Source organism: Lingula anatina, chromosome 2 (assembly GCF_051362555.1).
Source record: "Lingula anatina isolate TDL-2025a chromosome 2, LinAna3.0, whole genome shotgun sequence".
Lineage (NCBI taxonomy): Eukaryota > Metazoa > Brachiopoda > Lingulata > Lingulida > Lingulidae > Lingula > Lingula anatina.
Window position 1 is genome coordinate 15,755,444 of NC_141768.1, and position 27,733 is coordinate 15,783,176.

The 27,733-nt window shown below is 34.8% G+C and overlaps 2 protein-coding genes across 4 annotated transcripts; one reads left to right on the forward strand and one right to left on the reverse strand.

Annotated features, from left to right (window-relative positions):
- The first annotated feature begins 1,830 nt into the window (after positions 1-1,830).
- Positions 1,831-20,484, forward strand: LOC106157419 (multidrug resistance-associated protein 1). Of its 2 annotated transcripts, XM_087005812.1 has the most exons (33): positions 1,845-1,866; positions 1,988-2,440; positions 2,765-2,947; positions 3,265-3,384; positions 3,978-4,115; positions 4,360-4,542; positions 4,742-4,803; positions 5,306-5,437; positions 5,718-5,960; positions 6,486-6,663; positions 7,198-7,452; positions 7,781-7,846; positions 8,110-8,247; positions 8,741-8,887; positions 9,229-9,313; positions 9,559-9,625; positions 9,936-10,062; positions 10,340-10,516; positions 10,723-10,890; positions 11,207-11,399; positions 13,833-13,953; positions 14,232-14,343; positions 14,748-14,961; positions 15,242-15,370; positions 15,640-15,821; positions 16,181-16,380; positions 16,934-17,069; positions 17,395-17,496; positions 17,590-17,736; positions 18,006-18,164; positions 18,514-18,680; positions 19,032-19,226; positions 19,483-20,484. In XM_087005812.1, the coding sequence occupies exons 2-33, from the start codon at positions 2,381-2,383 to the stop codon at positions 19,592-19,594; spliced, it is 4,698 nt and encodes a 1,565-aa protein (XP_086861938.1). In that variant the 5' UTR covers positions 1,845-1,866; positions 1,988-2,380; the 3' UTR covers positions 19,595-20,484. The 2 variants fall into 2 exon arrangements, with proteins under 2 accessions (XP_086861939.1, XP_086861938.1); XM_087005813.1 differs by having other exon boundaries at positions 1,831-2,440; positions 14,235-14,343.
- Positions 20,232-27,419, reverse strand: LOC106157448 (FAD-dependent oxidoreductase domain-containing protein 2). Of its 2 annotated transcripts, none has more exons than XM_013533102.3 (10): positions 27,235-27,419; positions 26,789-26,989; positions 24,496-24,811; positions 24,078-24,208; positions 23,571-23,691; positions 22,407-22,634; positions 21,853-22,019; positions 21,574-21,739; positions 21,082-21,320; positions 20,232-20,803 (listed from the first exon to the last, which is right to left on the reverse strand). In XM_013533102.3, the coding sequence occupies exons 2-10, from the start codon at positions 26,976-26,978 to the stop codon at positions 20,505-20,507; spliced, it is 1,857 nt and encodes a 618-aa protein (XP_013388556.2). In that variant the 5' UTR covers positions 26,979-26,989; positions 27,235-27,419; the 3' UTR covers positions 20,232-20,504. The 2 variants fall into 2 exon arrangements, with proteins under 2 accessions (XP_013388556.2, XP_013388557.2); XM_013533103.3 differs by having other exon boundaries at positions 27,209-27,351.
- Positions 27,420-27,733: the final 314 nt, after the last annotated feature.

The following is a 27,733-nucleotide window of genomic DNA, read 5'->3' on the forward strand; positions in this document are numbered from 1 at the left end:
TACATAAAAAATTGACTTTTAGATACTTTCAATCGCGAATAGTACACTCTAAAAGCATAAGAACCGTAAATATTCAGAATTACGCAAGAAGGATCAAATTTTCCAAAGATGGGGATGTATTTAAAACGAAAACGAACAAAAATCAAACATTGCTCTGGAAAATATTTTTCCTTTCTGTTTATCCATAGTCATTAACAGAAAAAATGGAAACGATAAAGTTAAAGATGCGCATTTAGGGAAAAGTATCGAAAACGTGTATGGTGTAATACAGTAATTTAAAAAGTATGATACAGCAATTCGCCCCCTTCGTCTTTAAGTGATTTTCCTATCATTAGCTAATTGCCAAATATAGGACAACTTTGTATATGATACATACATACATATAGCCCCTAGTTACTGGTGAAAGTTGTCATAGGAACCGTTAATCTAGCGTGCATTTATATGACTGTGTACCGCCACACACCCAAAAAATTGATTTACTTAAACGAATCGAACAATAATCTCACAGATTATCATGTAAGTCTGGCAAACCAAAATAAATTTAATGCTACACATTGTAGACCTATTTGACACCAGGGAATTGCCGTTTTATTGGACCGTAGCAATTAGAAGTCCTAGTGATATGACAGATCTAGTTCGGCCATAATCAAGACAAGATCCATGATTTACAGCGAAACGTGAAGTAAAAAATGTGGCAAATGAAGGCAACATTATCGCATTCCGCCCACGCTTCACATGTACCTTGGCCGAAGTGGAAGTAATTGACATAATATAATATTTCATCTAGGGAAGATTTTTAATCTAAAAAGCGATACGGCCCAAGACTGCTGCATTTTATTTATAAGAGTCCATGCAGTTTATGAAAGTAGAGATTAATAAAGGAAAGGGGAAGAAATTAATAAAAAATACCCTAATATTAATTAGCTTATGTTTTACGGGCTGTTGGGGCTAGTATTTCAATGATAATTTTTATCATAGTTTTTGCATATTTTCATGTAAAATAAACAAGAGATTTTGTTTTGATCACAAGTATGTGCATTTTTATATTAAATAATAACTGTAAAAACTAATTTAAAAAAGTTGAATGCATAGGTACATATGCGGCATTTCAAAGTTGAAATATCCAAGATAGTTGGCAAAATGCAAAGTTATTTAATACATCTGAAACACTAAACTGAGGGTCAAGTAGGCCTTACCTGTGCTACTCAGAAAAGTCCGTTCTGATTCAAACATGATTTAGTATAGTATACAGTAGAAACCTTATTAGGGTCTAGTTTATTGTATTCTATGGCGTACATGTTGAAATTTTGTTTTTTAAAAAACTGATAAAATCTTTAAAAATTAATTAACATATTTGGATCGGTTTTTTTAAAATTGTGGACTTGTATGTTATGCCAAATTCGTTCTCTTTGGTTTTTAGGGTCTTTAATTAGTCGATCAAAGTGGGTCTAACGGCATTAAATAGCCCACAGTACGTACCACTAGTCTAGGATTCAACATAACCAAGGAGTTCCAACAAAAAGTCCTTGACATAATGTCATGTTAAATCCTTTTTGTCTACTACCCGGTACATAAACCGTAGGTTCGGTCCCATTTCTCTAGTTGGGTTTAAGGGTGTGAAAAAGTCTACTGCTCAGAAAAAGTACCCTCCCCCACCTCCACCCCTTTTGACGCTGTCATAATACAGGCCTGGAAATGTGCCTTTTATCTGATTTGGCCTGAATAAACGAGGGATTTATCGGCACTGGTGCATGTGGATTTTGCGAACTTGAAGCACGTGCTGCTGTTACTATAAATAGTTAACAAAAATAGGTCAACGCGCAGGTGCCTGTGAGAACACAACATCCGGCGAAGAGGCCAGCTGGGGTTCAGCAACATTTCTTTCTTGAATGGACAGTGTAATTAATCTGTACTGTGATAATACATGTTATTATACAATAATCTAGATTGCACTGATACTGAAACTGCACGATTTTACTTGTTCCAGAAAACTTTTGAGGAAGAAAAAGCCAGCCCCCTGCCAGATGACCTGCCGGCCCCGTTGAGGCATAACAAAACTGGGACGTCTTCTTGTTCACGCCGTTATCGTTAATCAATAATGACAATATGACTTTGAACCTTTGCTATCAAGTAGGAGTACCGGTTCTACAGTCCGGTCACATAACTCATTGGGATGAAGTTATTCTCTTTGGTCTGGCCGTCTTCATGTTGATATGTTACATACACTTTTCCGTTGCCTTGTTCGCATACATTCGAGAAGAGTTTGAGTTTGGTTGAGAGGGGGGCTAAAGCGTTTGAGTGTGTATGTTCTACCCTGGTTTTTCACCTGAGCTTTATTGATATAAGCGTGAGCCACTGGCACAGCACTGTGTCTGGGACCATGGAGGATATTTACTGGGACCAATTCTGTGGGAGTCAAAACCAGTACTCTGCATTTTGGGTAAGTGCTTATTTAGTACACCCTGATTGGGGAGTTTTTTGTGCTTGCTAATTTAAAAGTGAATACTTCGAGAAATCTACTTTCACTTACCGATTAGCTGTTTGAAAATAATTTGAGGACAGTGTATTTGTGCTGACTTGATTACATGTAAACCATACAGTAGATGATTGTACAGTATGTAAGCATTTGCAGAATCAAGCAGTACCAGTAGGTGTGAACAAGCTTAAGGGGATTTAGATTTTATATACCCCAGTATTAAAATAAATAACAACAAAAAATTTAAGTAGTGGAATATAGCATGATCTTCTCTCTTTTGTTTTTCAGAGATACAATCTCACGGTGAACACCAATAATCCAGATTTCACCCAGTGCTTCCAGGACACAGTATTTGTGTGGGTTCCGTGTGGATTCTTATGGCTGTGTTCACTGTTCTACATCCCTTCTCTGAAAGGAAAACCAGTTGTCAACAAGTGTTCTCATGCAGGAAAACTCAATCTTACTAAGCTGGTAAGTGAAAGACACATTTATAAATTCAAACCATTATGCAGTTCTGTTATGTACCTCATAAAGTGTATTTTTGATGGAAACATGAGTCAAAGTAATATAAAAGTAGCTGTTTTTAATTTGATGGCAATTAACATACTTAAATGATAATAATGAAATGATAATAATAATGATTCCTAATAATGGTGTGTTAAAATGTAACACAGAAGTATGCACGTGTAGTTATGCTATTTCATCTTTTTGTTTTGTTTATTTTCAGGTCCTGTCTATCTTGCTATGCTTTGTAGTCTTGATGGATTTTTTGTTTTGTTTATTTTCAGGTCCTGTCTATCTTGCTATGCTTTGTAGTCTTGATGGATTTTTTCAAGACAGTTGGTGAAACATCGTCGCATCCACCACATGTGTACTTCGTAGCACCAAGTATATATTTTATCACATTTGTAAGTTCACCTCCTCAAAAGTTTGACATTGGATTTATATTTGTATGTTGGTGTTTCTGAAATATGTATTCACTTTAAATCTAAGACTTGACAAGACACAACACTATAAAATCCACCTATAAATGCAATGTTTAAGTGTGATTTACATTTTCTCATTAAAAGTAATTGATGTTTTAAGGAGACATAGGGCACATTCAGATTCAGATATCATATCATATCAGTTGGGCAGGTCTAACTCTGTGGGGGGTTCTCTCTAAGTGCAATCAGTGGGGTCAGCTTAATTGTCTGACATACCTCCTCGAGCAGCTAAGGAGTAATTAAGCCAAGCTAACTCAGAAGCTAATAACCTCTTGCAGCACTTTGGCAGGAATACTCCCGCAGAGTTGGACCAACCCAGCTAGTATGATATTTGAATTTGAATGCTGTCATATATTCGTGGCTATAAGCATTTGTATACTACTCATTTAAAATTGATCATTTACTTTCTCATAAGATTAGATATGATAGTTATGTGATGCTAATATTATCTCAGGCCTTAAAAGAGGTCTTTCAAGTTTCTTTCATCTCCGGCATTTCTCTTTTTAATCTTTTAGGCTTTGTCAGCTTTTCTGATCAGCTATGAATTCAGGAAAGGAATATTGTCATCAGGTGTTTTGTTCTTGTTTTGGTTTCTTTTACTTCTTACTGGAATTGTGTCATTTAGATCCAAGATTATCCAGCTCCAACAAGTGGTATGTTTAATATTTAACCTGCCTTAGTACCAGTGTAAGTAATTCATTAATAAAGTGATCTGAATGTACCCTTTATTGAAGATAGCTTTTTTTATAATTTGGCACACATAACTTAATTAACTTATTAGTAATCTGTGTTAAGAATTATTAATTTGAAAAGTAGCATGAAGATTTAAATTGAATTGACAAAAGCAGAAAAAAAACGAAGGATTTGCTTATTATATTTTGAACCCATTATTTTCAGGAAGGGGTGAGTGTGTTCAGAACGGTGACATTTTTCATCTACTTCACATTTGTTGTCCTGGAGTTTATTCTCCACTTGTGGGCAGACACTTCAGCTCTTCCACATTCCAGATTAATATCTCCAGAGCGACAGCCACTATTGTCTGACAAAAAAACGGACAAAGAAGACTCAAATGAAAATAGAGTATGTTGAATGGCTTTTTTTATTCCATGTTTTGTCATACTAAAAAGGTGGAAATTGAGCTGAATGAAATATGAAAATGAGCATCAAAACTACTTTTTTCTTTAAACATTCTACAAAAATTTACATCTGCTTAACATTTAGGTTAATCAGTCATTGAAAGTTTTTGTAATTAAGGCATCTTTTATATTTATTTTTTTAGAAACCATGTCCTGAACTTAGATCATCATTCCTTATGAGGCTTACATTTGGATGGATAACAAAGTAAGAAAATTATAACAAGATAGTTGCATAATAGATCAACAGTTAACTTGTGGAACTAGTGGGAAAGGTCTTAAGCCTTTCAACACTGCCGTTATGAAGCTGTATACTAGATGTCTATTGAAAATGTGAAAATGGTTCTTTATCCTTGAAAACCCCAATTTTATTGCTGTGTCATGCTATATCTTCAAACAAAAGATATTCTTGTTGTCACTAAAATTTGTTATCAGTATCAAGAACAAGTAGTTCACACATACTCAATCTTTTATGATACTGTCCTAGTTTTTGAACTTGTTTTATGCTTATGGTTTAGGATTGTCAATATTTGAAATGCTACTTGTAATAACTCATTCAAAGGTTCTACAACAAGATAAGCCATTTTCAACTCAATAAAATCACATCTCTTTTAAACATAATTTGAAAGGCTTTGATTAAACTCACGTGCCGGCCAGTAGATAATATATAAAAAGATAGCAGCATGCATAATTTAATCTTTTGATTTCAGACTTGTTATCACAGGCTATAGACGTCCATTGGAATTTAAGGATCTTACCAAGTTATTACCAGAAGAATCTTGTGCTGTGATTGTCCCAAGGTTCATAAGAGAGTGGAATAAAGAAATGATGAAAATACTACGGTAAGTATGATTCTAGGATTATAAATATTAAGTGTCTTTGAAATGTCATTTTTTAAAATGGTGTTTTTTTAAATAAAATGTCTTCTTTAAGTCACATGAGTATTGACTTGTATTACTCTTTATAAATACTTCTTCAAAAGTGTTTTAATTAATGGCAAGTTAATGCGAATGGTATAAGGTCATTCATTGGAAAGTTGCACTTTTTAAATTAAGAAAAGAATTAAATTGAAATGTATGAACATACTTGAATCAGTAAGGACCTTTACAACCTGATTTCCAGAACCCCTGTATACAAATACACTGCCAGTGGAACGTCTCTCAGGATACCAGATGATGATGACGCCACCTATGGTTGGGCAGGAGAACGCACTGAGCCTGTGGCAGGATACTCACAATCTAGTTCAAGCAGTCAACCCAGTCTGACCAAGGCTCTGGTTAGAACATTTGGCGCATATTTTGCATATGGTGGCTTCATGAATCTCATATATACTGTTTTGACATTTGTGAACCCGCTGCTTCTCGAGTAAGTTATTATACCAGTTGAACCCATAGGTTAAGACATTCTTACATTAAAATCACATGTTCAAGAAAGATAAGAATTCTTTTTGTGTTTCTGATAGATAAAACCTTTGTGTTGATGTGAAATTGTTGAAAGGTTTTAATATTAATTTATTGTCGTTGCATTTGTCTGTCCTGAAGTTAAAATTTGTGAGTGTATTGTATAGTCTAGCAGTCTATTAAGTTCTTTTTCAGTTTGGAAAAGATTTTTATTTCAATAATTCTCACTTGTTGTAATTTATTGAACTACATGTCATTTGTCACAAAAGGACGTCAATACCTTTGCTTTTATGTTTATTATGGTGCATGTTGCTTTGGGAGACTATCACTTTTCTTAAAGTGTTCTTGTAATACATTCAGTATGCATTAATTCTTTAGATGTCACTTGGCTTAATTATTAAAAATACTTGGCTTACAGCAATTACTTAGGCTACTGCACTAACATGTTTGCATGAATTTGTGGCACATGTTCATGCTTATCTTTTTTCAGTTCTCTCATTACCTTTATCGAAAGTAATGATCCATTTGTTTGGCGGGGCTACCTCTATGGTGTTTTAATGTTTGTCACGAGCTTGCTTCGTACGTTGATCATGCAACAGTACTGGGACTCATGTTTTCGCACAGGACTCAGGACAAGGTCAGCCATTATAGCTGCAGTCTATAGAAAGGTAGCCCATTTGATATTATAGAAAAACTGAGTACTCTTTAGAAATATTCAATAATAAAATAGCTACAGCAGAAAATATGAAAAGATAAATATATTGTTGATGTCTTATTGTTGTGACCTTCTTGCTGTCCCCAGCTTTGTACCGGGTAGTACATGTAAGAAAGATGGGTTGTAATATTAGGTGAACCACTTAGTCAATCATAATGTTACTGTGTTAGGTATATAAATGTGCTAGTTGTGTCAGCATGTTAGGCATTTGAATGTGTTAGTTGTGCTGGTGTGTTAAATGTGCTTAATGTTGTGTTTTGTTTGCCTCTTTGTTTCATTTCCATGGTCCTTATGCTATATAGCATGTTGCATTGTTCATAAATAGCAAGCACTGTTGTACTTTACTAAAATCTTCAAGTGGCTTGAGATTCTTACTTCCACCCTTGCATTATCAAACTTTCAAAGCAATGCATATATATATATATATATCTCATAAAGCCTATAAAGACTTTTCTACTTGAAAATTTCACCACTTCTCAACCTGCAGTCCCTGAAACTGAGCAATGGAGCCAGAAAGAATACCACAGTAGGTGAGATTGTGAATTTGATGTCCGTGGATGCCCAGAAAATGCAAGATGTCCCAGCATACCTACACATGCTCTGGGTGTCTCCTCTCACCATAGCTATTGCCCTGGTGTTCCTGTGGTATATCCTTGGGCCCTCTTCTCTGGCTGGGTTAGCTGTTATGGTACTGCTTGTACCAGTGAATGGCTTTTTAGCTACCAAGATCAGATTGCTTCAGGTATGTTTGTCATGTAATTCATCTTTAATACAGGCCTTCAGTTGTTATTATTTATTTATTTATTTATTTATTTATTTATTTATTTATTTATTTATTTGTCAATGATAAGGTCATGGGTTCATATTTTATTTAAAGTCTGTCTGCTGTACTGTCTCGGACAAAAGCAACCTTTTTGTGCTTTTATTGAAGTATTTAGTTTTTAACAATTATTCAAAAGAATGATTCAACTTTAGAGAAAATCTTTCATGCAAACATGGTATGAGAAAATTTGGTTTGCTTTTTAGTTGCAATTCAATAATAATTGCAATTTTTCATTTTTAAAATCCAGGTAGCTCAGATGAAGTACAAAGATACAAGACTTAAGATTATGAGTGAAGTATTGAATGGCATGAAGGTGAGTACACTGAATAGAACAATATGATTAATAACATGTAAACTCATTTTTTGTATTGCTTTGCTGAATTTCAAGGCTTGGAATCCTTATAGGGCATATATTTGGTTTCTTATTTCCTCCAAAAGACATGCACATAAGATTTGAAATTGAAAGGATTCTTCAATCTTAAATTATGGAGGAAAGAAGGTTAGGTGAATAGCAAAGACATCCTTCAATACTCCTGTGTATATGTATAGCTGAATTTTCCATTCCTTATTTTCTAGGTGCTCAAAATGTATGCTTGGGAGCCGTCATTTCAGAGAAAAATTGAAGAAATACGTAACAAAGAATTGAAAGTTTTGAAAAAGGCTGCATACCTTAATGCAAGCGCATCTATTAGCTGGTTTTGTGCCCCATACCTGGTAAGAAAAGCTGCCGTGTGCAGTAAGTGGAGTATTGTGACTTACTTTTGATCATTAATGCAACACACGCAATAACACGTGCACGCACACACACACACACACACACACAGACACACACACACACACACACACACACAGAGTTCAAGCTGTTCAAAAATTGGAAAATACTACAGCCTTGAACTGGGCTGTCTGTAGGTTACTATATTGTATGGATTGTATTAGAAAAAAAAACCTCCTAAACTTCACATTCTAAAATATGAAAGATTATCTACTACAATTCAATGAAATTGCATTCACATTAACATGCTATTGCTTATTAGATTTGATTCAAAAGCTCCCATAGCATTCCTTCCATTTCCTCAATATAGTAATATAAGTTCAAAAATGCAAAGTATTTTTCCCAGGATATATGTATATGTATACTGTACTTTGGTGGGGTATATTGAAGAAAAAAAAATATGAGTGTAACTTTGGTGTGTCTTGGTTGTTCCAGGTTGCATTAGCCAGTTTTGCAACTTTTGTCCTGTCCGACCCAGGGAACATTCTGGATGCCAACACCGCATTTGTATCTCTTAACCTGTTTGCCATCTTAAACTATCCTTTGTCCATACTGCCACAGACCATTGTCTTCACTGTCCAGGTAAATTTTTATAATTTTCATTCAAAAATAAGCTGTCAGCTATATTTTTTAAATTTTAACCATAGTTCTACTCTCTCTCTCTCTCTCTCTCTCTCTCTCTCTCTCTCTCTCTCTCTCTCTCTCTCTCTCTCTCTCTCTCTCTCTCTCATTATTTTATATTGTATAATAACGTCTGACAATTGAAATATAAGTTCCTTTTTATTTTTGACACAATGTGACCAGTGTCTTTATGTGTTGTTGCTTTAGCCATCACAATCTGACATAAGTTATATGTTATAATTAATGGCAATTTATTGTAGCTTTTTGTTAAATTGATGCAGAAAAACTTAACTTAATTGTAGGCTGTTGTTTCCGTTGCAAGAATCGGAAGGTTTTTGAAAGAGGATGAAGTGGATCCAAATTCAGTTGAAAGATCAAACATCAGAGGTTTGTTAACAAATATTGCAATCTCCCAATGTGTTTGTCAAGTGTAAATTATCATAGCAGCAGAAATCTACAGTTGCAAAGTACTGAAACCTTTAAATAATTATATGACCTTTGGCCTATGATGCTCTTTTTCTTTATTTATTTTCTAAACAAAGTTACATGAAATTATATTCTTTGTATGTTTGTTAGCACCCTTATCTTGTATGTATTTTTTATTTTTGTATTTTTTTTATTGTTTATTTAAGAGCATGCAGTGTCAGTGGACAATGCCTCATTTGCTTGGGGCAAAAAGGAAGTTCCTATCCTCAGAAAGTGAGTCATATATGTTGATAAGCAACTCTGTCTTTTTAATTTATTAAAAGATTGTATTTATTGCTGAGAACATATTTGTAAAAATATTCAACACTGTTTAATATGATGATTCCTAAGAATATTGTCAGTTTGCTTACTCAAAACAGACAGCAAATCTATTTGAGTCTTTGTATTTTCTGAAGTACAATTAGTAGTGGGATTTGGGTATCCCTAGTTATATATTCATATTTTGTAATAATTAAGATGTTTGGATAAAATGGATATTGTAATATACATATGGATACTGATTAAACTACTGTCCATGTTCCAGTATTGATATTCACGTAGACCCTGGCAGCCTGGTGGCTGTGGTAGGACAGGTGGGAAGTGGGAAGTCCTCGCTCATAGAAGCTATCATGGGAGAAATGGACAGGCTTCAGGGCACTGTTAATGTGAAGGTAATATTATTCAAAATAATGATACTTGGACAAGTCAAGGTGTTTTTGGTTAAGAATGATGGCTCTATTTTCTCCACACAATAAAATGAGGCAGGGACATATCATGTAATAAAATTAATTTGTTGAATTTTTTAGATAATATTTTAAAAATTAAGTTTTTTTTATTCATTTGATATATTCTTTAGTCTAAAGTGATTGTACCTTACCAAAGCTGCTTTGATGAATTTGGTTAAGACAGAGTTTATACATCACATGTGTTTTACTATGTATACCCCAGGGTTCAGTGGCATATGTGGCTCAGCAAGCCTGGATTCAGAACCAGACAGTTAAAAATAACATCCTATTTGGAAAAAAGTTAAATGAAACACTGTATAAAAAATGTCTCAGCAGCTGTGCCCTAGAACCTGACCTGAAAATTTTACCAGGAGGGGATCAGACAGAGATTGGAGAGAAGGTTAGATTGATTTGATAAACTTGTAAAAAGTATATTCATTCATATTGTATTTTTTTTTTTAATTTTGGCACAGATTTTTTAAAACTTCTTTTAAATTTGCAATTTTTTATTTTTCTTATTTCTATTTTTTTTTCAAATTTTAGTTAGTTGCAGTTAAAGACTCATACACTTTCTCTCCTCATCTTTGTAACTGTTAATATTTCCAGGGTATCAACTTGAGTGGAGGTCAGAAACAGCGTGTCAGTGTGGCCAGAGCTGTTTACCAGGACTGTGATGTCTACCTTCTAGACGACCCTCTCAGTGCTGTGGACAGCCATGTTGGCAAGCACATCTTTAATGAAGTGATAGGACCTCAGGGAATGCTGAAATCTAAGGTAGACATATTGTCAGTTTTCTTTTTTTTTTTCTTTTTTTGCTCGCTTGGTTCTATATTTTACTGCTGCTATTGAGAAGAGCTGTGATACTTGTTTATCGCTCTTTAGACGTTATGTTGAATAGAGATGCATGTGTGGTTTAAATTTGAATTATTGATATTGTGTGCAGTATATTATAATATATTCAGAATTAAACCTCCAATTGAAAAGTTGACCTGGAGGTCACCTGCACTTATTTAATTTGTGCATTATCATCTTTGAACGTAGAGCAGACTAGCCCCATGGAATTCAATATTATGTTCATATGACACTTCAGACCAGAATACTATGCACCAACAGTATTAGCTGCCTGCCTAAAGTGGACAAAATCATAGTACTGTCTAGTGGAGAGATCTCCGAGATTGGTACATATCAAGAATTGCTGAGTCATAATGGCGCCTTTTCTGAGTTCATTAAGACTTATCTTAATGCAGAAGAAGAATCATCGGAAAGTGAAGATGATGAAGAAAGTGAGTTTTTAATTTGACATTAGTTTGACATTAGAAAAGGTAAAATCTACTATATTTACAAGATATAATGCTATTTATTAAAGTCACAAAGGCACAAATCTTTAGGCCAGTATATTTTATTTATGGTCATTTCATAGTATTATGAGCCTCTCCAAGTTTTAATTTTCTAGAGCTAATGATGTATAAGTTTTTATGTACAGACACAGATGTGTCTGTACATATAGCCATCATCTGCGTCTGTCGTCGCCGTCGGTGCCGTCGTCGCCGTGCACTTTTACCGATAACACGATAAGTGGAAAACCATTTTACCTTTTGACTTGAAACTTGCAGAACTGATGAATATTCATAATACGCAGGTCAAGTTCGAAAATCAGCATGATCGGGTCACTTTTATGGAATTTATGCTGTTTTTTCACTTTTTTCAGCATATATGCAGCACCGATAACACGATAAGTGGAAAACCATTTTACCTTTTGACTTGAAACTTACAGAACTGATGAATATTCATAATACGCAGGTCAAGTTCGAAAATCAGCATGATCGGGTCACTTTTAGGGTATTTATGCTGTTTGTTCACTTTTTTCAGCATATATGCAGCACCGATAACACGATAAGTGGAAAACCATTTTACCTTTTGACTTGAAACTTACAGAACTGATGAATATTCATAATATGCAGGTCAAGTTCGAAAATCAGCATGCTTGGGCCATTTTTAGGGAATTTATGCTTTTTTTTCACTATTTTCAATATAAATACAACACTGATAACACAATATAAGAAAAACGGATTGGCCAATTGTAATTATACTCACAGGAGTGGTCAATCTTACTAAAACGCAGGTTGAGTTCGAAAATCAGCATAATCGGGCCATTATTTTAGAAGTTATACTGTTTTTCACATTTCCTCAGATTCAATTATTAGGCATGTTAACAGTCTCATTATTTAACTAATAAGATGCCTAAAAGTGTTTGTTTGATATTTCCTGCATCTTTACAACATTGTTAGTTGATTATGTAAAAAACATGGTAAACTTGTTATCATGTATTGTGTAATAAAGTGTCAAAAATGGAAATAAACTCATATCATTGCAGTTTGTCAGATTCAATCATCCACTATGTTCAGAATCTCAGAATGGAGGAAATTGGACATTTAACACTGTTCTATTGATACTTTTCCCATCTCATCAATTTTCTTAGTTGGTCATGTAAAATGGCAGTAAAATGTTTATTTTGTTTTATGTTAAAAAAGTGTTAAAAATGGAAATAAACCCATTTCAGAACAGTGCTGTCTTGTTTACATTTTGGCATTTTCAAGGCGTGACTTTGAAGTTCCATGGGCCTGAAGACCTTGCTAGTCACATTTTCTGAATATCTGTGAAACAAATATTTTATAATTAAAAATTGATGGTCATTAAGCTGTTAAACATTATGTAATATTGCATCAAAATTTGAAGAAACCCCTATTTTGGGCACTGCTTCCATGATGACCATTTAAGGAAAATCATGTCACTTACTGTTCTCAAACTTACAGGAAAGAAACATGGGACTAAAATACAGCTTCAGTAGGCAATGCAGTCTGTTTGGTATTTTTATTTATTTATTTATTTATTTATTTTTTTTTGGCAGTTAAACAGTTTTTTGTGAAAATTTAATTTTTCACATATTGGCATTTTCAAGGTGTGACTTTAAAGTTCCATGATCTTGAAGACTTTTGCTTGTCACATTTTCTGAATGTCCATGTTACTAATATTTTATTAATAACATTTGATTGTCATTATGCTGTTAAACATTATGTAATGTTGCATCAAAATTTGAAGAAACCCCTATTTTGGGCACTGCTCCTATGATGACCATTTAAGGGAAATCATGTCACTTACTGTTCTCAAACTTACAGGAAAGAAACATGGGTCTAACATACAGCTTCAATAGGCAACGCAGTCTGTTTGGTAAATTTTTCTGGCAATTTAACAGTTTTTTGTGAAAATTTAATTTTTCACTTATTTGCATCTTTATTTTCTGTTCTTTGTCTGTACATTTGACAGCTTTGCTGCCTTGTTTGAACATTGGATATTACTGATAATAATAATAATAATAATAATTTTTTAAAGATATGTTTTGGGTTCTTTTTTAAAACCATCTTTTGACACTATTTGGCACAAACTGAGTAGTATGTTTCATGCATTTCACTTGAGCCGATCTCATAGAAATCTTTTCTAGGTTTAGTAGTAGCAAGTAACGTTTACCATCAAAAAAAACTTTTTTTGATAAAAAAATAACTTGTTCATTGTCATGGTTTGAATTATTAAAAAATAACTTTAATTTTTACTTTAAAGTAATAATTTTCATTTTAATGATTGGATAATTTGAAGATAAATGTGCTTTATATGAATGTTGAATGATATTACAGCATATGGCTCTGTTTGTACTGTTTTAGCTAGTGAAATGAAGGCTCAGCTAAGGCGCCAGATATCCATCCTGTCAGGAGAAGAGAGTGGTGGAGATAGTGAATTAGAACGAGGAAAATCGCCTTTCACCTCATCAGGACGAAAAAAGAGGTAAGGGAGCAATGAATTGAAAGGGTAGACTAGGTTTGTTATTTGTGTGAATGACATATGTAACTTTATTCTTTTTATCTTATTTTTTTCTCCTTTTCAAACCAAAAATTTTTAATTTATTTTAATGCATAAAGAGCAAAAATGGCTTCTCTGCTTCTGTATATTTTTTATTCTTTAAGTAAAATGTAACCTGCATAATCCATATATCCATTAGCAACTTTAGGTGAATTTATAATGTTTGTGGCCAAAAATTCACATGTTATTATTCTCTACATCAGCAGGGCCAGGACCACATCAAGGAGTAAATCTGTAGAGGAGTCTCTTCACATTAAGAGGGAATCCAAAGTAGGAGTGAAACTAATTCAGGATGAATTTGCAGAAACTGGAACTGTGAGTACCATTCATTCACAACAGTCTTCACTATTTTGTAATGCTGTGGATAATGCACTATTTGTATGCAATTTTTTTTTTTTTTTTTTTTTTTTTTTTTGAAAAAGTAACTATGTGGAATCAGTGTCTGACAGAGACTACTGTATGCTATTTTATCTAACAGAACAAATCAGTAACACCTAAAGCATGTTGCATACTAATTAAAATGGACAGTGTACTAGAACTGTGTTTAAACAGTCGTGTAGTTAAAATAAAGCAGTAGGCAGGATCACAGAGGAATTGTCTTAGGGGGAATATTGTAAGACCTACTGTACAATATTTTGTATTTTTATATAATTGATAAGGACGTATTATTAGCTGATAAATCACCATTGAAACTGATTTTTCTCATCATCTTTTCCCAGGTGAGCTTTGCTGTAATTGTTGCCTACATGAAGGCTCTGGGCATGGTGGCATTCTTCACCACTGTGTTCAGTTACATAGGATTTGTGGGTTGCATGATTGGCTCCAATATATGGCTAAACATATGGAGTAATGACCAAGTCATTAACAATACTCAGGATAGGGCTCTGACTGACCTAAGACTGGGGGTGTATGGAGCATTAGGTGGAGGACAAGGTAGGTTGAACAAATCCCAGGTACACGAACACATAGGTAGAAGGGGTGAGGGCAAAAGCAGTTTCAGTAAAACCAACAAAAAGAATACCGGGTACTCCCAGTGTAGTTAAAGATTCAAAAAGTCATATGATGTTTAGGATTATCACATTCTCCTCTTGAATGGAACCCTGATGAAAGGGAGCCTTGTTGGGTCTATGATGATTGAATCCCACAATCTCGTATATATTCAAAAGACAATGAAACAGCCGTGCAGATTCTGCACCACTTAATTTTTTTCCAGCTTTGTTTGTCCTGATCGAGTCTCTATCCATTGCCACTGGTTGTATATGTGCCTCTGATATCCTCCACAGTGGAATACTCAAGTGTATTATGAAGACACCCATGGCTTTCTTTGATACCACACCTCTAGGTAGGTATGACCTCCAAATTTGACAAAGTGTGTTGTGTGCCCATGAATTTGGTAAGCCCGTCACACAAATCCTTTATAAGAATCAACTGCTTGGCTGAGTTAAGATACAATATACTCCATCTAGTCAGGAACTCAAAGTATTTGTAATCTGAAATGTTTTATAAAGGCATAATCAAGTGTGACAAGATGTGATTTTTTTCTATAGCCACATGGCAGAATGACTTTGGTTAAGCAATCAGATAAGTCATAGTTTTTCCATTTGTGTTTAGGTCGGATTGTGAATCGTTTCTCCAAGGACATGGACACAGTGGACATTACTATTCCAATGACCATGAGGATATTCCTGGCCACTCTGGCCAGTGTCATCTCAACTCTGGTGGTCATCACTTACAGTACACCTTTGTTCATAGTGGTCATCGTACCACTGGGAATATTGTACTATTTTGTGCAGGTAGGGTTTTTGTATATATACATATATATATATATAAATATGTTTGTAGTTTTTAAATTTTGGTTTCTTTGATGGTTTGAGAAATTTATTTTTCTTTGACCAATATTTTCAAGTGATCTTAAAGACTTCCCTCTTCATATCATTTTGACTTTGATAATTAAAAATTTTAGCCACTTTGTAAATCCAACATATTAGTACTGTATAATTTCTAAGATATTAAAGATTTTCATTTTAGCTCTACCTTATGATCGAAGCTGTCCCATTTATTTTATAATTATTATCTGTGCATATATCTGATATTGATAACAATAAATGTATGACAAAGATGTGTATGTTTTAATATTGTTAATATGTTGCAGAGGTTTTATGTTGCAACAGTTAGACAACTGCAAAGAATTGATTCACTTAAGAGGTCCCCTATATATTCCCACTTTGGTGAGACAATAGTTGGAGCAAGCTCTATCAGAGCCTTCAGACAGCAGGAGAGATTTATACAGACCACGGACAGAATGGTGGATGAAAACCAGATGGCATGGTTCCCATATATCACTTCTAATAGGTAAGAAAAAGTCACACACAGCAAGGTCAGGGTAAGAGGAGGTTGCTCCAGAAGGCTGGTGGTGCTCTTATTCACCTGATCTTGTTCAGTATGACTTTTCTTTTTCCCAAGCTCAAGGCGGTAATCAAGGGGATCCATTTGATGGTGAGGAATGTACTCCAACAGGGCTAAAAATTACTTTTTTATAGGTAAAATCAACAGAAAGTCCCTAAAGTAAAAACCTCAAACCCCTTTTGCAGTACTTTGTTCAAGTGTTATTATGACATTAAAGGCATGTTTGTAGCTGTCCAGGTGCCTGAGAAAATCATGAAACCGAAAATGATGTTTTTGAGACACATATTTGACACATATTGATTGCATTGTTTAATGTTCAATCCGTGGGGGTTTTTTTTAATGTTTGTTTGTTTGTTTGTTTGTTTGTTTGTTTTGCATATAGAATGATGTTTGAAAAACCGAAGAGTGCACACATATGTGCTTCAGTGCAGGAGAGTAATTTTGGACGAGGATGTTTGAAGCAAGTTAAACTCTTTTCACCTGATCTCTTTCCCTGTAGGTGGCTGGGGGTTGGCTTGGAGACCATTGGTTCATTTATAGTGTTGTTTGCATCTCTATTTGCTGTTATTGCCAGAGAGAGTGATGCAGGGATCACATCAGGGGAAGTGGGCCTCTCTGTGTCTTTTGCTCTACAGGTAAGCACTCTACTCCTTGTCCTCAGAGTTTAAGACTATCTTCAGATAGTTGATAATTTAAGTATTTGGCAGTATTTGTGTGGAAAATATATATAAAACTCTCTACAACCTCACCTGTTTTGCTAGTTTAAAAGTCTTTATTTTCAGATACATCAATTATCATTTATCTTTGTGATCAACTTGGAAAGGGAAAATCTGCAGAACACCCACATAATTTCCATTTGTCAAGTACCAAAAAGAAAAGAAAAAAAATTCAGTATTGCACTAGTCTCTCCACAAATTTAATTTAAAAAGCATTATTTTACACATGTACATCCCCCTACAGGTGACAGCCTCCCTGAACTACATGGTGAGGATGAGCTGTGACTTTGAGACCCAAATTGTGGCAGTAGAGAGGATAAAGGAGTACTCTGAACTGGACAGTGAGGTGGGTCATCTGGTTTACTATCATTTGAAATATAATTTTTTCTGTTTCTGAAGTCTGTCCTGAAAATGTACAGTTGAATGTGTTGTATTACAGGCCCCCTGGGACCTTAACCACAACCGCCCACCCCCTGAGTGGCCCCAGCAGGGTAAAGTGGTGTTCAACCAGTTCAGTTTGAGGTACAGGCCTGGTCTGGACCTGGTGCTTAGGGATATTAATTGTGAGGTGCATCCCGGAGAAAAGGTATGCTTAACTCTGTGTGTGTGTGTGTGTGTGTGTGTGTGCGTGCGTGCGTGCGTGCTTTTACATTTTTAATCCAATTTTAATGTTTACATTTCCAACAATAACCTCAATTAATTTTATCATTATTTATACAAAAAAATAAATTGTTCATTGATTGAATACATCATTTAAAAATATTTCAGTTTTTTAATTTAAAGTGAAAAAAAGCAGAAAGTTAATACAGTATCGCATGGTGCTACCAGTTGTTTTTGCTAAACCTGTTATTACAGGTAGGAATAGTTGGCCGCACAGGAGCTGGCAAGTCTTCCCTAACCCTGGCATTGTTCAGAATAATTGAGGCTGCTGCAGGGAGCATTGTGATAGATGGGATCAACATTGCTGACCTGGGATTGCATCAGTTGAGACAGAAAGTCACAATCATTCCACAGGTAGACTGTATTTAAATCTTATATGCTCACAGAAGGATTGCAACTAATAACCCTCGACATTTGCACCATTGCTATAATTTGGAATTATTTTTGTATTTTGTAAGTTGCTTATTTCAAACCAATATGTTAAGGAATCATTTAAACCAGAAAGATAGATAGATAGATCTACCCATTATTTCCATCTTATTGCACACTTATCCTTTCATTTAAATGATAAATGGTTTATAACTGAAACTTTTTGCGAAAACATTATATGTAATTTTTTGCAACAAGGGATATTTGTTTTATATTGGCATGTGGTATAGTTTGTTGCATAGACAGACCTTTAATGTTGTTATGTCCACTTCAGGACCCAGTATTGTTCTCAGGCACCTTAAGAATGAACCTTGACCCATTTGACCAGTACACTGATAATGATATATGGAATGCGCTGGAGCATTCTCATTTAAAGGGTTATGTCAGCTCTCTGCCACAATTACTGGAACATGAGTGTACTGAAGGGGGAGAAAATTTAAGGTATCTTATTAATTTAATTTAATACAGGTCTAGAGAAAAAGGGAAGTATGCAAGAGTGAGTACTGGCTTAGCTGTGTAGAAATAGCTTATATTGGGATGGCATTTCAGTGGTTTGTGTACAGGATTTTTGTATACCCCCCTCTTTTTCTGTATATTTTAATTTCCAATCTGACTCAACATTTGAATTTGTCCAAAAAATTTCATATTTTTACATGTCATAAACAACTATGTCTAAAACAACTCTGAAATTGTTTTTGTTGTACATAGTATAAATGCTTAGTATATTTAAAGCTCAACAAAGGTAGAAGACATTTGGATGAAAGAATTGCAATGTTCATTCTCTAATTGCAGTGTTGGCCAAAGGCAGCTAGTGTGCTTGGGCAGAGCTCTGCTGAGAAAGACCAAGATCCTTGTTTTAGATGAAGCCACCGCTGCTGTTGACATGGAAACAGATGATCTAATCCAATCCACAATAAGAACAGAATTCAAGGAGTGCACAGTCCTCACCATTGCTCACAGACTTAATACAATCATGGATTATGATAGGTACATATTAAAATATGAGCTTTAAAGACTTAAAACCATCATGGAATGGGTCACTGTTGAATAACGAAATTTACGAGGGATTTTAAAGTGATGTTTATCAGAGGCACTGGGCAAAAGGCAGTATGTAAGAGAGGTTCCTTTTACTTCAGACACTTGTATCCCTTTGTAGGTCTGTTTTTTATGACACAATCTTATCATTCAAATTTTTTTCTTCTTGAACTTTATCTTATTGACAGACTGTTGAATTGTTTTTCAGAGTGTTAGTTTTGGATGGTGGTGCCCTGAAGGAGTATGACACACCCAGTGCTCTTCTGATGAACAAGAAGTCTATGTTTTATGGTATGGCCAGGGATGCTGGCCTGGTTTAAGTGGAAGACAGCTTTTATGTTGAGATTGAGCCACTCACAGAACAAATTAACTGATATGAGCTTTGCTCACTTTTCTGAACTTTATGATCCATTTTCTTCATAAAGATAAAACATTGTTGTAGGAAACATGTTCAATCAGGTTCATTTGAATCCTTTGAGTATATAATCTAGTTGTATTTCTGAAGTAATGTTCTCAGTTTAAATTGGAAAGTTAATCTTTCATGTTTGAAATGTTTTTATTTTATGCCCATTAATAATGTGCAATGCTAATTTTTTCAAGGATATATTGTGAATATTCGATGATTGAGTAAAAGCAATCCCTTTCAGTTCCTTCATGTACAGGACAAGTTTAATCAAGATATGTCTTTATCTATCAGTATTGTGTCTTATAATTGTGATGTGCTTATTGCAGCAACTCCTTTTTTAACTCCAATTATTCTTATTTGATGTATCATACATGAGTCATTTGATGTAAATGGGTTCAGCATGTTTTTATTGACTGTTATTTGATTTGATATACTTTTTAAAAACCATTAAATGCTAATTTATGTATGTTTTTAAATCACGTTGATAGTTAAAATTGTTATGTTTGTTTATTATTATTATTATTTAATAGTACATGCCACAGTATTTCAAATCATGTTAAGAAAGTTCTAAAAGCCTTTATTATGGTCCATACAGAAAAAATACCCCTCAGAAACAGTATTGTGTGCTAAGCCTTTAAGTTTCAATCTTTGATTACAATTGTAAGTGTCAAGGTTCTAAATTTCCCCATTGTCAGTTATGGGATGAAGGATTTCTACATTTATCAACAACGAATATATGTCAAAGTGCAATTAATATATATTAGATATTTTCTGAATTAAAGATGAAACATTTGATCAAAACTGGCATTTTGTTACTGAAGTTATCACAGAAGCATTCCGCGCACCCTATTCAAGAGAGCCTCAGTTCCAACAAGACCTTGACCTTGCATATATTTCTCCTGGCACATCAATGGTACTGTCTGATGCGTCATGGCCAGAGTAAAACAAGAACTGGCAAAGTACTTCCTCATGTCAGTGTCCATACATTTTTCCAAGAAACGTCTCAGTTCAAAAATGTGGCTGTATGGGGCATCCCATGTAATGAATGCGTCATCTATAAGATAGAATAGACTTGCTGGTCGAGGGAGGGTCAAGTGCTTTGGAATCGTCGCCATATCTTCCTCTGAAATATGTAGGGTTATAGAAGTTTTAAACTTTTAAATCATTATTTTGTTTATCTTATTTGGTTTTTTTAATTTTCAAAATTGGGATATGATAGGATAGTTTATAAAAGTTACAAAATTTTTCATGAAAGAATGATTACAGACAATCCCCAATCGTTAACTTAAACTGTAGGCCCTACGACATTGCATGATTGTTTTGTCAGAATGGATGACTAGTCTATGTGCTCGTAATTGTTTTTTACATTAACTTTTCATCTCCATATATTATGACACCTACCGCTAGGCAACTTCTCATATAAATAAAGTGCAGGGTGCAACAAGTTTGACAAGTGAGCAGTGGCTGGATCTCCTAATGCTCTATCTGTTCTGAACACGTCGGCAGCTGGCCCGGAGAAGTTTGCTCCATACTCAAGAACCACCACAAGAAGACGGTCAGCGGTCTTGCCGGTCACTTCGGTTAGTTTATGCAGAGATTTGATTGGGTATTCTTCCAAGTATTCAAATTCTTTGCCACCACTAAAATGAAAAAAGTTTTCCGGGTATTCATGGTTTATTTTGCAGGATAATATTTTCCAAGCATCGACAGCAGAGATGTAGGCCCTAAACCTACCTTTCCTACCAATTTTATTGGTGCAATTACCTTATAAACATTTTTTTTCAAAATGCTACGATTAACAAGTAGGTTAGTAGTCTATCAATTTACCAAATCTATATTCTCTAGAACTAAAAGTTAACAATTCCAGAAGCAAATCAATTGAAAAGTACTTACTTCTTAAGTAAAATAACGTCTCCAAGAACTTGAAACATTTGGTATATTCCAGAGGCTTCATTAATCCTCTTCAGTATCCTATCCAAAAGTTCTGTGATGGGTGCTTTTATAGACGGCCACTCAACACCATGGTTGCGGTGCTCTAGATAGTGGTACAGCGTTCTGGCTGGAAACAATGAATATTTAAAATATAGAAAAATATTACCCCACAGCCCATGTTGGTTAGTTTTTACCGTAAGTGTTTAAATTTATTAGGCCCTAAAAGTTAATCTGCCTCACCTGTGTATCTGAATCCATGTATAAAGCCTCCAGCTGACTTCCTGAAGTCCACAGAGTGCGCGTTGGTGCCGGCAAAAAACAGACCAGGGATGTTCGTGGACTCGTATGTGCTATCTGTGTTTGGATACTTCTTCTTACGCCCTCTTCCCATTTCTGGGATGGTCGAACTTAAAAAAAGTTTTACAATCTTTTCACAAGAGTGCACATATATACTGTACAAGAGTGTTTGCCATCTGCTCCATTATAATTTTATCTCATCAACTGATGCATCAATATAGCTACTTATGTTTTTACATTTAAAGGGCTAGTATTGACTCAAAATTGTAGTTGGCATGATACTGGACAATGTTATGTTTTGAACTCGGTGAGTTGAATTATATATATATATATATATATATATATATATATATATATATATATATATATATATATAACGTAGAAAGCATTAAGTATTGAGATGATTTCAGATATTTAATTCATATGCTTCTTTGAAAAACACTAAACGGCTTCATACGGTGATAACATTTACGTGTTTAAAACTAATCACAACTTACTTGTGAAAAGGGTTTTTATCAAAAGTCCAACCAGTACATCGGACCACCGTATCGAAAACCCCTTTATGAATGAAGTTATCACTCTGGAATCCTGTATGTTTATCTCTTAATTCAAGACGAATTTTCCCGTCTGGTTGTTTTAGAAGGTTTACTTCTTCTGCAGGAGCTTCAATTATGGCATCCAGAGCTTTCAACTGATATGTGTCCAGCAGTCCATTGTTCACAGCTCTAAGAGAAAATAAGAAATCTAATGCTGGACTATTATGTAATGCAGCGATGATCCAACGTTGTTATCGATATTCATGATATATTCAACAGGGAACGATCCAAATCACACCATCAGATGAATCAGAACATTTGCTCTCTCTAATACACAAGCTGTTTGGATTGTTCAAACAGTGTATAGATTTCTTTGATTTCTTGAATAAAATCAATTTAAATTAGTTACTATAAAGGTTGCATTTATCATAAAAATAGCAAATATTTTGCTGTATACAGATGATTATTGTGTGGCGAAAATATTCAAGAAAGTATGTGAAAACAAATGTGAACAGTCTCATCTAAAGCGTACCTGATGTCGATGTTTCCTCCTGAGCTTTTATATTTAAATTTATCATGATTTATGAAGATCTTGATTATTTAATGAAACAGGAATAGAACAGAAAAAAATGTACTTTCAATAGGAAAAGTGTATTCGCCGCAAAAATCTGCTATTGAATACCTTTGAATAACTTAATTAAAAAAGAATTGTGATTCATTCCCGACATTTCAGAAACAAATACCAACATCAGGTAGCTATATTTGAGGGATTCGTTGTTTCAAGGTCTGAATAGAAAAGGTAAGTAGCTTTGCAGAATATTTCGACATAAAAATATGACATAGAGAATTTGAAAACGGGTAGTATATACCTTTGATTATTTAATAACTCAAGTTAATAGAAAATATGGTTGTCCAATCTTAAAATTGGTTGTCCAATCTTGAATTGGTGGCCTTATGTCCCACACGGGACGAAGAGGAATGATGATGATGATGAATCTTGAAATTACGAGCGCTATATTTTAGTGGCAATTTCAAAACTAATTAGTTAAAAGTGGATGACAAAATTGGCATGATAAAATCTGTTTTTAAAAAGGATCTTATGTAAAAAATAAAAATTACCCTCACCTGAGGTCACCAACATAGTGAGTGGACCAAGACAACCTAATTCGTGAGCGTCCCAACATGAAAATATTATTGGTTACTCCATAGATCCTTTCAGCAACTTCAAAGGCAGAATTGCCGCGACCTAAAGTTAAATACTCATCATGTAGATGGGGATATCATCAAGATACTTTATTTTTTTACGGAACTATAAGCTTGTTTAATAAGATAATTAATCATATAATTTGCATGATTTCGGTGTCCTTTCGTAATACTGCAATCAGATTTACTTCTCACTTAAATCGTTTTATCATAACTTCCGTTACCCGCAATAATGTTAGAATCCTGCACTGAGAGACTGATTTGGTGACAAAAAGTTAATAGCAGCAACAAAGGTAACAATAAGAATTAAAATTGAAGCTGGAAGGCCGTTTTTAATTCTAAACAAATAACTTACTTCTTTTCCTACACTGCCATCAACTTTTAAAAAGCAGAAGCGCAATAAGAACAATACTGTTTGGCCGTACTCACCAAGAATAAGAACCGACTTCCCTTCGAAATCGTCTGGATCCACCGACACGTCTTCGTAGCCGACTGCTAGTTCATATCCTGGAAACTTGGGGACGTTCGCTTTCTGCATACCCGTTGCCATGATCAAATTCCTGCAATTTGGTATTGATGTGGTATTCAAATAACTCTAAACAATATATATATATATTTGCTAAAAGATCATTCATGTTTTATGTCCACATATGCACCATTCCCTTACTAAATCTCTGAACAACGCACTACCCAACTACTAGAAGTTTATAATGAAGAAATTCAGCAGCATCTTTGTAAATAAGATCATCAGATTAAAGGTTTACTGTTTCGCAAACATAAAATTCATGGAATCTTTTAAACTGATATAAAGTTGGAAATGACACCTTAGGAGAGAGTATTAACTTACTTGCAACTGTATGCATTCCCGCGCTGATCCTCCATAGAAAACAACCCCGTGTCACTGTGTTTCCTGATATTGTGGACATCCACATTATACTGAACATTGATTCCCAGTTTCCTCTGATAGTCACCCAAGTACTTTACCAACACCTCTCTGTGTGGGAACATCACTTTGGAATAATGGCGCACCTGTAAGCTCTCGTCGTGGCTGATGAGCGAGTTCCAGTCGTGGCGAAGGTTATATTCCTTGTTAGATCTCCCCGTGTTTCTTTTGTTGAGGCTTATCACCATGTCGTGCCGAGGATATTTCGTAAAAAATGAACCTGTTTTAAAATAAAGGCATGCTTAACTTAAAAACTAAACGCTAATAAGTATAAACGAATGACAACCGATTACTCAGAGTTTTTTGTTTGTTTGTTTATTTGTTTGTTTTAATTTCAGGGGTCCTGTAAACATCTTTACTTTGTGTGTTTCTTAAAGTTAGGCAAAAGGAATCGGGATTCGATTTTATAAACACTGCATTCAGATGTATGTCAAAACAAAACTAGAAAAGCACTCTGAGAGCGCAGACCTCCGCGAGGACAGCAATTTTTTATTATTATTGATTATTGATCCGGATCACCACCAAAAACTAATCATTTCTTCCTTGGCCCACTTCCTGAAAAGTTCCTGAAAATTTCATCAAAACCGGTCCATAACTTTTTGAGTTATGTTGATGACAAACAAACAAACACATAGACAAACAGGGGAGAAAACATAACCTCCATGACGGAGGTAAAAATTCATCCATCCCTAACATCATTTTCACATGTCTACAAACCGTTTGCTGGGGGAGGGGGGGGTATGACCTTCTGAAAGTTTTTGAAAATTATAAAAATAATAAATGATTATCCAAATTGCTGTCAAAGGTCACCATTTTTCGCTTTTCACCTTATATTCATTGAAAGGAGGGATGTACTCTTTGTAGACATGGGAAAATGATGATAAAAATGAATGACCTCTAAAGGATTCGCTATCATAGGAAACTGATAAAGGACCAAAGGACGTAAGTACCATTCCAATGTGGTTTTATAAGCAGCATCATAAGTGCAAACTGAAACCGAGTGTTTCATAACTTTTCGAATTATACTCTGTTTGTCGTAATGGATACGCCTCACCATCCCTTCAGACTTGTCAAAAATATACAATATCAGAAATCTGCCGAGAAATTATGTCCTCATATTTCTCCTGGTGTATACATATACACATACATGTATCAAAACGTTTATCATCAATGTAACCCCTGGACCTTGTAGCAGACAAACAGTGTAATTAAATAACAATGGGGACCGCTGGTCACAGCTGATGATGAATAGCAAGCGGTAATGGTAGTCACGGTAACGGACCAGGGTCAGGTGACATAATAACTCCTATACGTATGAAAAGACATATCCATTTAAACACAGTAATCAGAAACAAAATAGGCGGTCACCGCGATTACACTCTACCAGGACCACTAACAAGATTTTTCGCTTGATATTTAGGCCTACATTTATTTCTATGGCTAATTCTGTGCACATCTCTGTTCTGTGCAGCGATTTTTTTTTTTTTTTTTTGCACACATTCATCTGGTATTTGGTAGAGAAAACACAGCAATAATGATAATAATAATGAATGTCTAAAACATTCACTTATTTTCACAATTCCCCGCTGAAATGCTCTCACATTGCTTCTTACATGTATTTTGAAGAGAAAACTAAAGCTTTTAAACATGAACTAGAAGGTTCGACGTTGCGTGAAAAAAACTTTTTATTAGTCCAAGATTATAAGAACTGTTTTTTTTTTCGTTAAAAATGGTACAAAATATCCAATTCAAGTGGATATACGGGTCGAGCAACAGTTTGTGAATAGTAGAAAATTACTTTTTTCTCTAGGAAAACTCAGCTTGGCACGAAAATCGAGTATAATGCCCCATTCCTATAGAGACCATTGGTCATCGTTGACAGATCCAACTCTGCAGAGACTCTCACAGACTGCAATCAGTCTCCTGGCGTTAAGTAAAATACATAAAAAAACTGCTTAATGTACGGGTACGTTAGAAATAATTGGATGTGAGTCATTCAGTTAAGCTGATTACATTCAGCGAGAGTCTCTGCAGAGTCAGATTTTGGTTGATCTAAGCAGACCGTTGGCGTCTATGGGAATGGGGTCTAAAATACCCATAAAAAATAAAGCACCACGAACGCAAATGATACGGGAAAACAGTAGGAATCCACAATAATAAAAATCCACTATAAGATACATCGTTTTACATAATTTACCTGATACATTATTTCTTTCAAAGATGACATAATCTCTGTTGCTGGTCTGGAGGAAATATCCAAGTTGTAGACCACCAGGCCCAGCTCCTACAATACAGTACTCATGGTAGTTTTGACTGGACCCAGACACAAGGCACAGCAAAACTAACAGCACACACTTGGAGAGAAACCCTGGGATGTTTGTTGACATCTTCTCTACTTCTTTATTGTTGGATAGAGAAAAAATAAAAAAAAGTTATTGAAGTATATTCGATCTATGATTTAAAAAACTAGCTTTATTTAATTATGAAATAATTAAAGAGTAAACATTTTGCGTTTCAGACCAAATCTTGTTTCTCTTCGTGTACTAGTACTGTACTAGCAAAATACACAATAGTGGTTCTTCAATAAACGTTATTCTTTCAGATGTAATTCTCTTACCTTTTAATGTTAATGCGTCTACTTACTTGTCAACGGCTCGAAAGGTTTCCCGTGTTAGTAATGATAACCGGTTAAACGCGGACCCTTATATATACGTGTACGTTGTCACTCACTGGTTTGCATATGAACAATATTGGGCGGGGTTATTCTCAAAACACAGTGGGGTCGCACATAAGTCAAACTTGCGAACACAGGCTCGCCGACAATGATGATACCTTACGGACATTACTTAATTGAGGTTTCCTCTCATTTATAGGCCCACTGCTTAAAATTAGATCCATTCAGAAACCTCTTAGCTTAAGGCACACATTGTTATGGCTGAACATTTAATTTTGTTGAAAATTTGGACCTCTTTTCTTAATCACAAAAGTTTACCATGTCTAAAACCTATCCACAGAATTACGATCCATAGACCCTTTTTAGCTCTGTTTTCTAGTTTTTGAGTAACTCTCGTAACGAAAATTGGGACTAGGGGATTTTTCTCGTGATGGTAAAAAATGAGAAATTCAAAACTCGAAAAACGGG

Coding starts and splice junctions, on each gene's coding strand:
- LOC106157419 (XM_087005812.1), top strand. CDS start 2,381: ATGGAGGATATTTACTGGGACCAATTCTGTGGGAGTCAAAACCAGTAC. Junction 4,116..4,359: donor TTATCCAGCTCCAACAAGTG/GTATGTTTAATA, acceptor CATTATTTTCAG/GAAGGGGTGAGTGTGTTCAG. Junction 10,891..11,206: donor AGGGAATGCTGAAATCTAAG/GTAGACATATTG, acceptor ATGACACTTCAG/ACCAGAATACTATGCACCAA.
- LOC106157448 (XM_013533102.3), bottom strand. CDS start 26,978: ATGTCAACAAACATCCCAGGGTTTCTCTCCAAGTGTGTGCTGTTAGTT. Junction 24,812..26,788: donor TGAAAGAAATAATGTATCAG/GTAAATTATGTA, acceptor ATTTTAAAACAG/GTTCATTTTTTACGAAATAT. Junction 23,692..24,077: donor GAAGTCGGTTCTTATTCTTG/GTGAGTACGGCC, acceptor ATTTAACTTTAG/GTCGCGGCAATTCTGCCTTT.